We start from the raw sequence: 14,366 nt of genomic DNA, 5'->3' as shown, positions 1-14,366 counted from the left end.
ACCCACACATGTAGTATACAAGAATATATTTGAGTACATGAAGAATCGTTTTATTATAGTTTCATCTCATTTCATTAGCTGCACCGCTTTCCTCAGTAGGGTCGCGGGGGTGATGGAGCCCATCTCAGCAATCATCGGGCAGTGAGCAGGGGACACCCTAAACTGGTTGCCAGCCAATCGCAGGGCACACAGGGACAGACAGCCTAGGGACAATTTGGACCGGCCAATCCACCTGAAATGCATGTCTTTGGAATTTGGGAGGAAACCGGAGTGCCCGGAGGAAACCCACGCAAGCACGGGGAGAACATACAAAATCTGCACAGGAAGGTTGGTAGCTGGATTTTAACCCATGACCTTAGAACTGTGCCGCACACACGCTAACCACCGTGCCGCTGTGCTGCCCTATCACAGTGACTGCCATCAAAATTCTAGAATACTATTATTATTATTATTATTATTATTATTGCCATTTCACATTATTCCATTAGGAAATATTGCACTCTTGTTTGCGCGTTTACTTTTACTTGATTTTAATTCATTGATTTTATTATGCTTTATCTGTGGTTTTAATGCATTTTAAAAAACACATTTGAAATTTTCAATGCCTTTTCATCTATGTTTTAACTGTAATAGTGTGTTTTTAACCTGTCTCTTTGCCATTTCTGTAAAGCACTTTGAAGTGCCCTGTGTAGGAATTGTGCTATACAAATAAACAGGGTTCGGTAGGGTTACTTTAACCGGATTACTTTCAATTACTTTTGGATTACTCCAATAACAAATATGCTGATAAAAGACAAAAGAAACTAAATATGAATAAAATGAGTAAATTTTGTGCAGGCTTGGGGAGTCACGGAATACATGGAACAGGAAAAAATGATGTTGGCAAGCTGTTTGGATTTATTTTCATTTTGTTTCTGTCGCATTTGATGTTAGTTTTGCCGAAGATCAAAGAGATCAAAGCCAGGAGAGAAAGCTTACCACGTGTTGTGAGTCATCATTTTATTCATATTTAGTTTCTTTTGTCTTTTATTAGCATATTTGGTATTGGAATAATCCAAAAGTAATTGAAAGTAATCCAGTTAAAGTAACCCTACGCAACCTTGCAAATAAACTTGCCTTGCATTGCCTAATACAGTCACGAAGCTGGCTTGGTGCAGGTGAGGAGGGGAGTTTCCGTCCCCGCCCCAAAGCTGACGTTTGTTTTATCGTCACTGGAGCTCAGGTGAGGAAGTGAAGCACCAAGGCGGCCCACTAACAATAAGAAGGAACACAAGATCGCTGTTCCTCTTTACAAACGCACAAGAAAGAAATACAAGCAGACGCTTTTAGACTGGTGATCGTTCTCATCACACACAACTATGTGAGTTAATCTTTTTGACGACATTATTCATGTAAGACTTTGTTACTACAGTATTCTGCTGTTGTGTAAGATCAATACTATTCCTGCAAACATATATGTACTAACAGGGTTGGGTAGGGTTACTTTACCTGGATTACTTTCAATTACTTTTGGATTACTCCAATACCAAATATGCTAATGAAAGACCAAAAGAAACTAAATATGAATAAAATTATGACTCACAACACGTGGTAAGCTTTCTCTCCTGGCTTGGATCTCTTTGATCTCCGGCAAAACTAACATAAAATGCGACAGAAATAAAATGAAAATAAATCCGAACAGCTTGCCAACATCATGTTTGCTGTTCCATGTATTCCGTTACTCCCCAAGCCTGCACAAAATGTAGTCATTTTATTCGTATTTAGTTTATTTTGTCTTTTATTAGCATGTTTGGTATTGGAGTAATCCAAAAGTAATTGAAAGTAATCAAGTTAAAGTAACCTTAACCTACCCTGCGTACTAACTACACTCAGTTTAGCTGATTAGCTTGCATGATTGATGAATCGTAATTTGTGCAAAATCGGTTTTCTGCAGGTCCTTCTGTGATTTTAGGTCAATGCTGCAGATGTTTTGCAGTTATGTGGCCCCCTTTTTTGTTTTTTTTTAATGCAAATTGTTAGATAGGAACAGTGAATTATTTACAATCTAATCAAGTACGTACCGGTAGATACGTAGCTGCTATTTCGAAAAGACATTCTCATTTAAAACAAAAATATCCTGGTTGAAAGGTGAGAACAACCAGGAAAAGTATGTGTGTGTCTGTGTGTGGAGTCAAATGTTTGAATAATTTACAAGATGAGATCAAACAATGTCCAACTATTCATGTGTTCAAATTTAAATACAAAAAAACATTACTGGCGAAATACGGGGATGAAGAAAATGGGATATGAGTGAGATTGGAAATATTGCGTTTAAGCAAAGAAATTCCGGTTGGAATGAATTGTTAATAAGTGATACAAGCAGGTATGATAATTAAGTAGTATGAAATAATCATAAAAATGAAAAAGTGTTAAATATTTAGCATTCTCTTTTGAGTGGACTGATTTTTATTATGTATTTATAATTATTTTTTAGTTATTCAGATTGCATTTTTAATAATAGTTAAAGTATTAAGAAAATATGAAACACTTTTAATGCAAGTTATGCAGTAAAACACTATATAAAATGTTTTATGTGTGCCCAGAAAAACTGCACCAATGTAAAAAAAAAAAAATCAATAGTTATTAATGTCCAGTCTAGAATATTTATTTGCAGCAAAAATGTAATGTAGGGATTCAAAGCAAGCAACAAAAGCTAAATACTGTTCCTGCAGGCACATCTACATTAGAGCATATTCTTCCAATTTAGTTTTGTTTCTAACTTAGAAAAAATAAAGAAAGACAAAATCAAGTTTGATTAGAATTGCTTAATATGAGCGCCAAATTCTGAGTCATTCGTGTCACTCGTTGATACACAATGTGACAAAAATATTTGATATTGAGCAATGGCAGTCCCGAAATGAAACAATTGCAGATGCTGTTGATTTCTTATAAAGGTGACTTACAATTCACACAAAAATAAGTTAGAAAACAATTATGAGGGATTTTTCGTGTAAACACATCTATACTGTTTCTATAGAAAATGGAAATCCATATATTTTAAGTCGGGCAGCACGGTGGCGCATTGGTTAGCGCTTGTGCGGCACAGTTCATGTCATGGGAACCTGTCGTGGGTTCAAATCCAGCTCCAGACTTCCTGTGCGGAGTTTGGATGTTCTCCCCGTGCTTGCATGGGTTTCCTCTGGGCACTCCGGTTTCCTCCCACGTTCCAAAAACATGCATTTCAGGTGGATTGGCCGGTCCAAATTGTCCCTAGGTGTGAATGGGCGAATGAGTTGTCTGTCCCTGTGTGCCCTGCGATTGGCTGGCAACCAATTCAGGGTGTCCCCTGCCCACTGCCCGGAGATGGCTGGGATGGGCTCCAGCCCCCGCGACCCTAATGAGGATAAGTGGTACGGCTAATGAGATGAGAGACATTTTAAGTCTTCATTACGTGTTTACCCAGGTAGGTAAATTCTAATCCAATGTGTAAGGCCAATTCTAATTATTCTTTAAAATACTATCCTGGACGTCATTATTTTCACCTCACTCTGGTGATTTAACCCTTATTCCTTGGACAATAAGGATCTGCAATTTGATTTGAAAGTACTTATTTGTATTGTTGCCGGGAACCAAATAAACTAAGCCATCAGCACAAAAACTCACATGTGTCCTTCTCAACCTCCCTGAAAATGGGTCGGGACTATTTATAAGCTTTATCACCGTACTGTACTGTTAATACAGCTCTGTATTAACAGTACAGTAAGTAAAGAAAGCTTTTGGGACAATCCAAGCTTTATTTATCGACTTATTTGCAATTTCTGTCGCTTTTAAAGGTTATAGCATTACTTCTCATTGAACGACTGGTACGATGCACGATTTTCATTGCACTATTATTACAACATAGGCCAGTCTCTAAGCACTACCTTGTAAATACTTTTGCCTTTTTATCCTGACATTCTTGTATATTTTTTTCCCTCCTAAGTCTTTAATACATGTTTACGTCTTGAATCTTGTTGCAAACAATGTTCACTACGTTGTCATCAATAGCAAAATAAGACAACTCAATTAAGTAAATTCAATCGATTGCTCCAATACATATCATATCAATTTTTTCAGTTTTTTCCTACCAATACCGATGACCAATAAATCCTGCCTCTGGAGACCGAAAACAATAATCGATAACTATTTTTTGTTTTAACTGCATGTTATATTTAGAAAAAAGAACCTACAAAAAAATCTGACTGTTTCTATATGCGTTTTTATTTATTTTTTACAATCAAAACAATAATAAATATAAGAATATTGATTTTTTTTGGCGTATCAATTAAATATGGATCACCCTGGGCCCTTGATGAAGTTGTTTTTTACGGTTTACAGAGTCTATTGTAGACCCACATATGATAATTACCGTGCAAACTGATAACAATATTATAACATAGTAATGGCATGCTAGCAGTCGTTATTTAAGACATTCAGTAACAAAGACAGATCAGAAACAAAAACATAGCTGTCAGCTTCAAAAAGGTTTGTGATCCCTGGTATGGTATATTAATGTCCGTTTCTATACTGTTTCTACTCTACCTGCATTGTAGGATCAAGTAGCTTTGTTTTACTCCTTCAACTCTGTCAGCCAATTCTGGTATCCCCAATCTAGAATTGTTGAAATGAAATGATGTAATGATCTGCATTTATATAGCGCTTTTCAAGTCAATGACTTCCCAAAGCGCTTTACAATGTGCTCCACATTTCCCAATAGAGGCCTTGTATTGCAGCCATGTAAGACGCTAACCTGCTTATTGGGGGTATTAGGGGTTCAGTGTCTTACCCAAGGACACTTCGACATGTAACACGGACGAGCCGGGATTCGAACTGGGATCCCTTGATCCCAGGACGAGCGCTCTACCTCCTGAGCTACTGCCTCCCCAATTGTTGTAATTTAAAAGAAAAACAAATGAAGAAAATACCAGCTTTTTGTTTAGTTGATGAAAAAAAATAGACACAATTCAGACATATTTTTATTACTTTAACCAAGTGTGATGTATTTTGATGTGATTGCAGTCCTCACATCATGGAAACCCGAAAAGCCCAGCGATGGGCTAAAACCAGTCCGGTAATTTATGTGGCACCCAACGACACGCGCCGTATTCTGGAAGTCTATGTCAAACGGAGCCTCAGCCTCAATGACGAGTCACTTGAACTCAAGCGTCCCGAGCGCAAACTCAAGTGGGTGACCATTCCCAAAAGGCATCGGAGACATTCCAGCGATCCTTCCATTCACTTGGCCGAGGGTTTTAAAGACGGCACGTTCGGGTCGCTCGCCCCCAGTGAAACTGCCGTCGACATACCGCAGGACGACAAAGTCAGCAAGAAGTCCAAGAAGATAAAAAAGCCCTCTTTGTGGAAGAACTTCCTGGGTCTGTTTTCACGGAGGAATACTGAGGACGAGGAGCAAGAGACACCGACCGACTTTCTGGAAGCGTCCGATGACAAATCGGACACGACTCCCGTGTGTCTGCCGTCTTCAACTCCAAACAACTCCACCAAAAAGAAGTCCTCAAAGAGAAAGGCTTTGAAACGAAGGTTTTCCAAAAAGCGTTTGTCCCTCATTAAGATCAACAAGAAAGATGAGTTTGACCCAGCAGACATCACTGGAGTAGAAGGTATAAGTTTACACCATACAACATACAGTGTTCTCGTTTGCCCGCGTCCCTGCGTCCTAGACGCATTATTTTTGCTGGAGACGTATCGTGTCAAATCGACGTGCGTCCCCGGGACGCAACTTTTTTGACACAAAATTGTCATTATCTTTTTTTAACAGAGATTTACCGCACTCTAAACTTTTCATCAGGCAGATCCGCCATTGTTGTTTTGGTCTCGCGGTTCGAGTTCTCGTCCGCACGCCGATCTCGAGTTCGAGTTGTGTAGTGAAAGTCCGTCTCTTTTTAGAGAACCGGCTTTTTCGGCTCAACTCATTAAAGAGCCGGCTCTCAAGCGGCTCACTTGCTCTGATGCATTATATTACGAATGATTATGTTGTATAAAGAAGTTAAGAAAAAAAGGAAGTATAAAAGGAGAAAATGAAAAAGGACAGGTTTGTGGTGATCCCTTACCAACAATAATTTAATGCAGAAAACGAATTAATAATTTGATTAAGAAAATGTATTATTCTACTTAATTATATTTGCATGTATTTTTTGCTTCTACAGTGAACGTCCAAGCAACTTCATTTTTGAACTTTTTTTATGATAAACCTCATTCATGTCGAGCAACTCAGTGTCTCACAACAAAATGTTCATTAATATATATGATATAAGGAAACATGTACAATATAACATGTTAAACTACATAGATAAACATGTTTGAAAAAAAAAAAGATTGAATGTATTTTCTAAGGGAAAATACAACAGTTTGTAAGGGCATGGAGCACACTCAATTTTGGGGACCCATAGATCTCTGTTGGGACCCATAGTTTTTGAGCATGCGAGTCCCCGGGACCCATCGCTTTTCACAGGTAAAATGAACACTGAACATATGACCGTTTATTGTTGAGCTACTCACAGAACATGAACTGGTACATGAACACAAATATAATATTTGAAGAAAAAAGAATAGTTGAGAAGCTTTCTGTGACATTTTTAAGGTTGTCCTGACGTGTTTTTCAGCTATGGTGAGTGTGGAACCAGATATCTCCTACTATGAGAAGGTATCAGAGGAACTGGAAAAGATACTCCATGAGGTCAAGGAAAACGAGGAGGTGATGCCGATATCAGATGGTAAGGACTAAATGTAGCAATGTTTTTCAATTGTTACTTGCATCAGTGGTAAAAGTAAAGAGGGCTGTTTGGGATTTTCCCTAGAATTGGTTTTTAAAGAAGGTATTGTTTGTGGTTGTGTTGATAGTATTGGTGGATTAGCTTTTATATGGGTGAGGTAGCTAGATGAGGAGATCAGACGGGTGAAGAATAGAACAACAACAGGTGGATCTTCGAATAGTGTTAGGTAGAATGGTGTGTTAAGTGTTATCTGTGTAACTATTTGATCAGAAATGAAATCTTTCATATATTTTGTCTTTAAACTAAAATTAGTACAGTGGAACTTCGGTTCTCGACCATTATCCGTTCCAGAACCCTGTTCGAAAACCGATTTGTTCGATCACCGAAATCATTTTTCCCATTAAAAATAATGTAAATCGTTTGAATCCGTTCCAACACCCTGAATGTTTACCTTGAATCTTTAACATAAACATAAAGCTAACCCAGGCTAATCGTACGTCCGCGTTATCGTAATCTCCCGTACGAAAGATTACGCTAACATGAACGTGTAAAAATAAAAAAAAGGATAAAGAAAATAATTATGAATAGGATTTCTTACCTACCAGAAGGCGCAGGCAAGATGAGACACTCCCGCACCTCCTTCATATTTTGCTATTATTTCTTTCTTAAATGCAATAGTTGTACGCACAACTTTTTTTTTCACCTTTAGCAACTTTGCTGCTTGCACTGAATTTCTTAGGGGCTAAAACACTTCGTACACCTATATTAAAAGCGAAAGCAAAACAAAGCACGTCCGCACGCGATAACAGTTGGTCACGAAAAGAGCGATCTACATCCGTACGCCGCTCAGCATCACACCTTAGCGTACGCACTTACAGATTAACCGGCGTTCGAACTCCGATATTTTGACCGAACAGCGAAGCAAAAATTTCTCGAAATTTTTGGTCGGACTCCGATTTGTTCGAACTGAGAGGCGTTCGAAAACCGAGGTTCCACCGTATTGTATTGTATTTTATGAAGCAAAGTATCTTGAAAGAATATTTACTTACATATTCCTTCATATGGATTTAAAATGAGTAATGATAACAACAAATGACTGAAGCTAACCTTATTGAATGAACTCGTTATCGCTCTCAAGACAACCAATTTTGAATCGAACCATTGTCACTGAAAATTGTTTGTGGGGAGATTTATACTCCTAGTATGTAGCAATTAGGAGGAAAAAAAATAAGTTGGTGCACTAGTCTGTAAGAAGACGAATGCTAGTCTCAGCTAACTCGACCTTTTGTTAATTTCTTTACCCACAGAAGAAGTAATAGACCGGATCATTGCTTTGACCAAGGAGCAGGGAGACGCTATCGACAGCAAGGTCAGTCAGCTGCCGTCACACAGATCTAATCTTCGTTTCATTTCAAATATTACTCATTGTCACATAGTCAAATCAGGTCAATTATTTTGCATTTAGTTAAGTCCGTGTTGGGTCTAATGTTTGTTCAGTCATTAACATGACATCATTAAGGAGTGGAACATTTTTCGATTGCTTAATGATCTGTGACAATAACGCACACACACAAGGTAAAAAACATCTCATCTCATCTCATTAGCTGCACCGCTTATCCTCAGTAGGGTCGCGGGGGTGCTGGAGCCCATCCCAGCAATCATCGGGCAGTGGGCAGGGGACACCCTGAACTGGTTGCCAGCCAATCACAGGGCACACAGGTAAAAAACATATATATATTTTTTTGTAAAAAACTATAATTTCTTTTAAGTGTGAAATTTTGATTTTGACCCAACAACAATGATAAATATACAGTAGGTCAGTCAGGTAGGAAGCTACCTAGCTTACTATTTAACAAGATTTAATGTAAGGCGTATGCATACCTGTCAACCTGTACGGTTTTGCCGTACAAAGTACGTTTTTTATGCATTTTAAAGACGAGAACGACATACAAGGAAATCGTAACGGAAAAACGCTAATTTGTCAATGATGGGTACCATCCGGTATACACAGACTATCACGAAACGGCAAATCAATCAAGTCAAAGGAGTTCGCCGCGGAAGCCTCTATCTCGGTATAGTTTTTTTCGTTGCAAACGAAGCGAGCGGTTTGATGCTACTGTGCGCATGCGTCTGCTGCCTGGGGATTTCCTATCATGCATCATTCCGGAAAAAAAAAATATGGTGTACTATTATTTTGTATTTTGTACGGGAAAATACGACAGTTTGTACGGGCATGGAGCCGTGGAGGTTGACATGTATGCGTATTATAGGTAGTTTTATTCAGATTTAGATTCAGATATACTTTATTGTCATTCTTATACACATGTATACAGAACGAAATGTCGATGCATCTGACCCGCACAGTTTCCTTGAATGTACAGATATAAATAAAATGTTGTATTGAGTTGTAGTATTGAAATACTAATAATATACTAAATAATTTATAGCTATGAGTATTATACAGTAGTGCAAAGAGTGCAAGAGGAGCAGCTAACCAGATGTGCAAAATGGGCAGGCAGGTAAACAAGTCGCTATACAATAACAATAACAATGGAGTACGGTAGTGCAGAGGAGAGCAGATGTGCAAAGGAGTGGCTAGGTATAAGAGAACTGCCAGTAGTGCAAGGACGAAAAAAAAAAAAGATGTACAGATTAGCAGCTGGGTAGGCTTGCTATGTGTGTGATTGACCAATTAACAGTCTAATGGCCAGGGGGACAAAGCTCTTGCAGAACCTGTCGTGAGTTTGGAAGATACTGTATGTTAGAACATATTGAAGTTAAAAGAGCAGGTTAGCTACGATATTTAGGTAATTAATTTGGGTTGTTAAGTTATTCTACCTAGAATAGATGTGCAGTTCTCATGCCTACAGAAGTGGGTTAAACAAGTAGAAAGGGTTTTAAATGGTTCAAACAGTCAAAGGTCAAGCTTCAATATGAATGACGAGTGTTTATTTAGTCCGACATGATGCGTCATATATGCACTGTCGATGTTTAAACTTGTTAAGAGATTAGCAAATAGGGTAATCGTTTTATTACAACCTGAATAACTGATGAGTAACTTCGAGTCTCGACTTTATTGTTCCATCCATCCATAATCTTCTGCTTATCCGAGGTCGGGTCACGGGGGCAGCAGCGTTAAAAGGGAAGCCCAGACGTCCCTATGCCCAACTACCTCCTCCAGCTCATCCGACGGGATCCCGAGGCGTTCCCAAGCCAGCCGAGAGACATAGTCTCTCGAGCGTGTCCTGGGTCGCCCCCGGGGCCTCCTGCCGGTGGGACATGCCCGGAACACCTCCCAAGGGAGGCGTCCAGGAGGCATCCTTATCAGATGCCCGAGCCACATCAACTGGCTCCTCTCAATGCGGAGGAGCTGTGGCTCCACACAGAGTCCCTCCCGGATGACTGAGCATCTCACCATATCTCTGAAGGGAAAACCCAGACACCCTGCGGAGCAAACTCATTTCGGCCACTTGTATCCGGGATCGTGTTCTTTCGGTCATAACCCAAAGTTCATGACCATAGGTGAGGATAGGAACGTAGATCGGCCGGTAGATCGAGAGCTTTGCGTTTCGGCTCAGCTCCCTCTTCACCACCATGGACCGGTACAGGGTCTGAATGACGGCAGACGCTGCACCGACCCGTCTGTCGATCTCCCGTTCCATCCTACCCTCATTCGTGAACAAGACCCCAAGATACTTGAACTCCTCCACTTGGGGCAAGATCTCTTCCCCAACCCGTAGGGAGCATGCCACCCTTTTCCAACTGAGTACCATGGTCTCGGACTTGAAGGTGCTGATCCTCATCCCGGTCGCTTCACACTCGGCTGCGAATCGCTCCAGCGAGAGCTGAAGATCACGGCCTGAGGAAGCCACGTCATCTGCAAAAAGCAGTGACGCAATGCTGAGGCCCCCAAACCTGACTCCATCCCCACCAAGGCTGCGCCTAGAAATTCAACTTTATTTTTGTTTTTTGTTTTTTACGCAGATTAAAGACAACCCTACCCTGAGCAACTTCTTCCAAGGGATGACATACACGTCCTTCCAGAAACTGGCTGATGCTTATTTGGAGAAGGAAGTGACGCCCACGTCTACCTCCCCTACCGTTTTGCCCACGGCACCCGAACTGGTCAAACTAGCCTTCACTTTGGACTTCACAGCTCGTGTCGCTGGCCTCTCTCGCCAAAACGTCGGGCACATCACCGGCCTTGGTTATCGTTACCTGCAAGATAGATTTGAATACAAACAAGTAAGTCAATGAAATGGTAAACAGTTATTCAATTTTTCAAATTGGGAAACGTCTGGCGGTCAGAGCAAGGGAAGGGCAGTGTTGGGGGTTAGTGAGATTTTTTTAAATAACAAAACAAGCATTTAAATAACTTTTCTTAAAAAAAATTGACTTTGCAAAAAAATTAAGTACCACACAAAAAACTCATAAAGGAATTACTTTTGAGATATCTTAATGATTTATATTTTTAGTGGTGGTATTGATGTATGCGTACACAGGGTTGGGTAGGGTTACTTTAACTGGATTACTTTCAATTACTTTTGGATTACTCCAATACCAAATATGCTAATGAAAGACCAAAAGAAACTAAATATGAATAAAATGATGACTCACAACACGTGGTAAGCTTTCTCTCCTGGCTTGGATCTCTTTGATCTCCGGCAAAACTAACATAAAATGTGACAGAAAAAAAATGAAAATAAATCCTAACAGCTTGCCAACATCATTTTTGCCGTTCCATGTATTCCGTTACTCCCCAAGCCTGCACAATATTTAGTAATTTTATTCATATATAATTTCTTTTGTCTTTTATTAGCATATTTGGTATTGGAGTAATCCAAAAGTAATTGAAAATAATCAAGTTAAAGTAACCCTACCCAACCCTGCATGTATATAAAATGAGCCCTCAATCTTTTTATTTTGAAGAAATCATTCATCTGTAATAACATCTACAAAGATGAATAGAACTTTTGAACAAGTCTTTTACTTTGAAAGTCTGCACGTGAACATGTCCCCTGCCACTGCTCACAACTGTGGTCGGATTCTATGCACGGGGCGATTGTTTTTTTTCCTTTTTATGTTCAAGTTTTCTTTTGTTGTAATCTCACAAAATCCAGCTCGGAAGACTTCCCTTACAGGACATAAACCAGGGGTCCAACCTTTTGCAAACTTAGAGCTTTTTTGTTACTAGGTAGCACAAAAGGCACCCAGTTCGATATACATTTCTTGAATTACAACTTATGTTACTACCATATTACAGGGTTCGTATTCGAAATAGTTAAGACACAGTGTGTAATATTAAACCTTCTGCTTCTTTTAAAACAAAAACAAACAAACACAAAAACCCGGTTGATTCAATTTATGGTTTCTTCCAGGCATGCTCGGACCACCCCTAATGACAGAGGAGGCAGCAAAGCGGTGGCAACATTCCCAGAAGCGAAGTCAAGGATGTGATGCAATATACAGTTTGACTCACTGCTGTTTAATTATGCCAGAAAGGCATCATTTTCTGGAACGGATGCATTAAGGACATTCCAAAAGAATCTTTACCACGAGATCAAATTACTGTTCGAGTGAAGATGCGCTGCAAAGTTCTACTGACACTATTGTGGCCTTGCAAGATGGCGGCATAAATGACAAAGAATGACTGAATATGCCACATCAGACTGCACATCTTTGATAAGCTAAATGATTGAGGACATTGGGACGAGTATGTTATGATATACCGTAAATTCCGGACTATAGAGCGCACCTGATTATAAGCCGAACCCACCACATTTTAAGAGGAAAACCGATTTTGTACATACACAAGCCGCACCTGTATATAAGCCGCATGAGCCCACATTTAAACATGTAACACAAACACAAAATTAACCCAAACCCGATTGAAACTAAATGTCCTTCATTAAAGTCCACAGTCCAAAAATCACAGCCGGCAAATTGAACGGAAAATGATACCGGTACTTAAGGTTTGATGCAGACCTGCAGAGTCCGGGTCCCGTTGAAAGTAATCCAAGGAAAAATGTGTACATTTCCAAAGGTAAGGGTGGGAAAAATATATCAGATGAACACATTTACTCACGCAACTCCTTTTTCTTTAACCAACTTTTTACCCCCTCTTCTTTCCTTGTCTGTCCCTCACCTTTAGCGGTCCCCACTTAAACTCGGCACCCCGCGTTTGTTCCGCCCCTCATTCTTCGTTCACCCGATCAAAACATATCAGAATAAGTGTCTAAAATAAATACAAATAAATACATTACAAAAATATACAGTTGCAAATACATATTATACATCGGTTACACATATTTACAAAGAAAGACAGTACACCGAGAGAGTTTTCAAAGCTTTAATAATAATAATATAGCTTTGACAGGGCAGTTAATGGTAGCAACACTCGAGCGCCGCTGGCGGCCGTTAGAAAAAATGACATAAATTGGCCGCATCACTGAATAAGCCGCAGGGTTGAAAGTTAGGGAAAAAAGTAGCGGCTTATAGTCCGGAATTTACGGTATACAGTGACGCCAAGTTAAGGTAATGGCATAGTTGAGAAAACTATATTGATGTTTACTGGACATGTTGATTGTAAAAGATTGAAATAAAATGTTAGTTAGAAAAGGAAAATATTTTAGAAATATGTGATTGGCTTTAGTGGGCCAGATAATAAATATATAAACAATCAATTGTTACTGTATCCTATCTCTGTGATGCTTGTGAACAACGTACTGTTTGAATACTTTTGTTCCTGTGAAATATTGTTTACGATTCCTCCATTTCAAACCTAGAAAGTTGTTTAATATTTATATTTATTATGAACTTCAATTATCTATTTTGTATCATTTTGTAAATAAACATGTCAATTTAACTAAAGTTGTCCTGTCATTTTGGTAGTGTTGCAGGTGAGCAGTGTTCGGACCGATGCATTCTTCGTAACGCATTCCTGGAAGGCAATTACTTGACTCTGTAACAAGTACCATACCTGTCATTTGTACTTTTTCTGCCGTACAAAGTATGTTTATTATGCATTTTAAGACGTGTACCATGTGCGAGAAAATCTGTACAGAAAATCGCAAATTTGTAAATGACGGGTACCATCCGGTATACACCGACTATCACGAAACGGCAAATCAATCAAGTCAAAGGAGTTCGCCGCGGAAGCCTCTATCTCGGTATGTTTTTTTTTGTTGTTTGATGCTACTGTACTTTCGGAATATTACTTTTTGGCGTCAGTAATCTGGGAGGGTAACTGGAGTAGTCGTTTAACTGGAGTAGTCTTGGAACTGAGCAAGCGTGTGGATAAGAGAGTACTCGGTTGGTTTGGACACATGAAGAGGATGAATGAGGAGCGAATGCTGAAGAAGATCTACAGAGCAGAAATAAATTGAAGGAGACCAAGAGGAAGGCCGCGATTCACGTGGATGGATGGTGTTATGAGTGCACTGCAGGAAAGAGGTCTAAATATAATGGAAGCTAGAGCTCTTGTTGGTGATAGAAAGGAGTGGAGAGGTGTTGTGAAAGGATAGTGGGATGTTTAGAAGGTGATGGGCAGGGCACCTGTATGATGCGGCAGGGGTAAACCAGTGAAAGCTATCAGGCCCTGCTGTTGAACAGAAG

At 39.6% G+C, this 14,366-nt stretch overlaps 1 protein-coding gene across 1 annotated transcript; it reads left to right on the top strand.

Annotated features, from left to right (window-relative positions):
- Positions 1-1,229: 1,229 nt before the first annotated feature.
- On the top strand, positions 1,230-13,574 carry LOC148364791 (uncharacterized). The gene is made up of 6 exons (XM_088337266.1): positions 1,230-1,360; positions 5,038-5,639; positions 6,642-6,752; positions 8,060-8,121; positions 10,737-10,997; positions 12,131-13,574. The coding sequence occupies exons 2-6, from the start codon at positions 5,048-5,050 to the stop codon at positions 12,149-12,151; spliced, it is 1,047 nt and encodes a 348-aa protein (XP_088193392.1). The 5' UTR covers positions 1,230-1,360; positions 5,038-5,047; the 3' UTR covers positions 12,152-13,574.
- The last annotated feature ends 792 nt before the right edge of the window (positions 13,575-14,366 follow it).

The sequence above is a fragment of the Urocampus carinirostris genome, chromosome 6 (assembly GCF_059441175.1).
Source record: "Urocampus carinirostris isolate Australia breed hairy pipefish chromosome 6, RoL_Ucar_1.0, whole genome shotgun sequence".
NCBI classification, from domain to species: domain Eukaryota; kingdom Metazoa; phylum Chordata; class Actinopteri; order Syngnathiformes; family Syngnathidae; genus Urocampus; species Urocampus carinirostris.
Note: the sequence above shows the minus strand (reverse complement) of the source record. Positions and strands in the feature narration are given on the sequence as shown.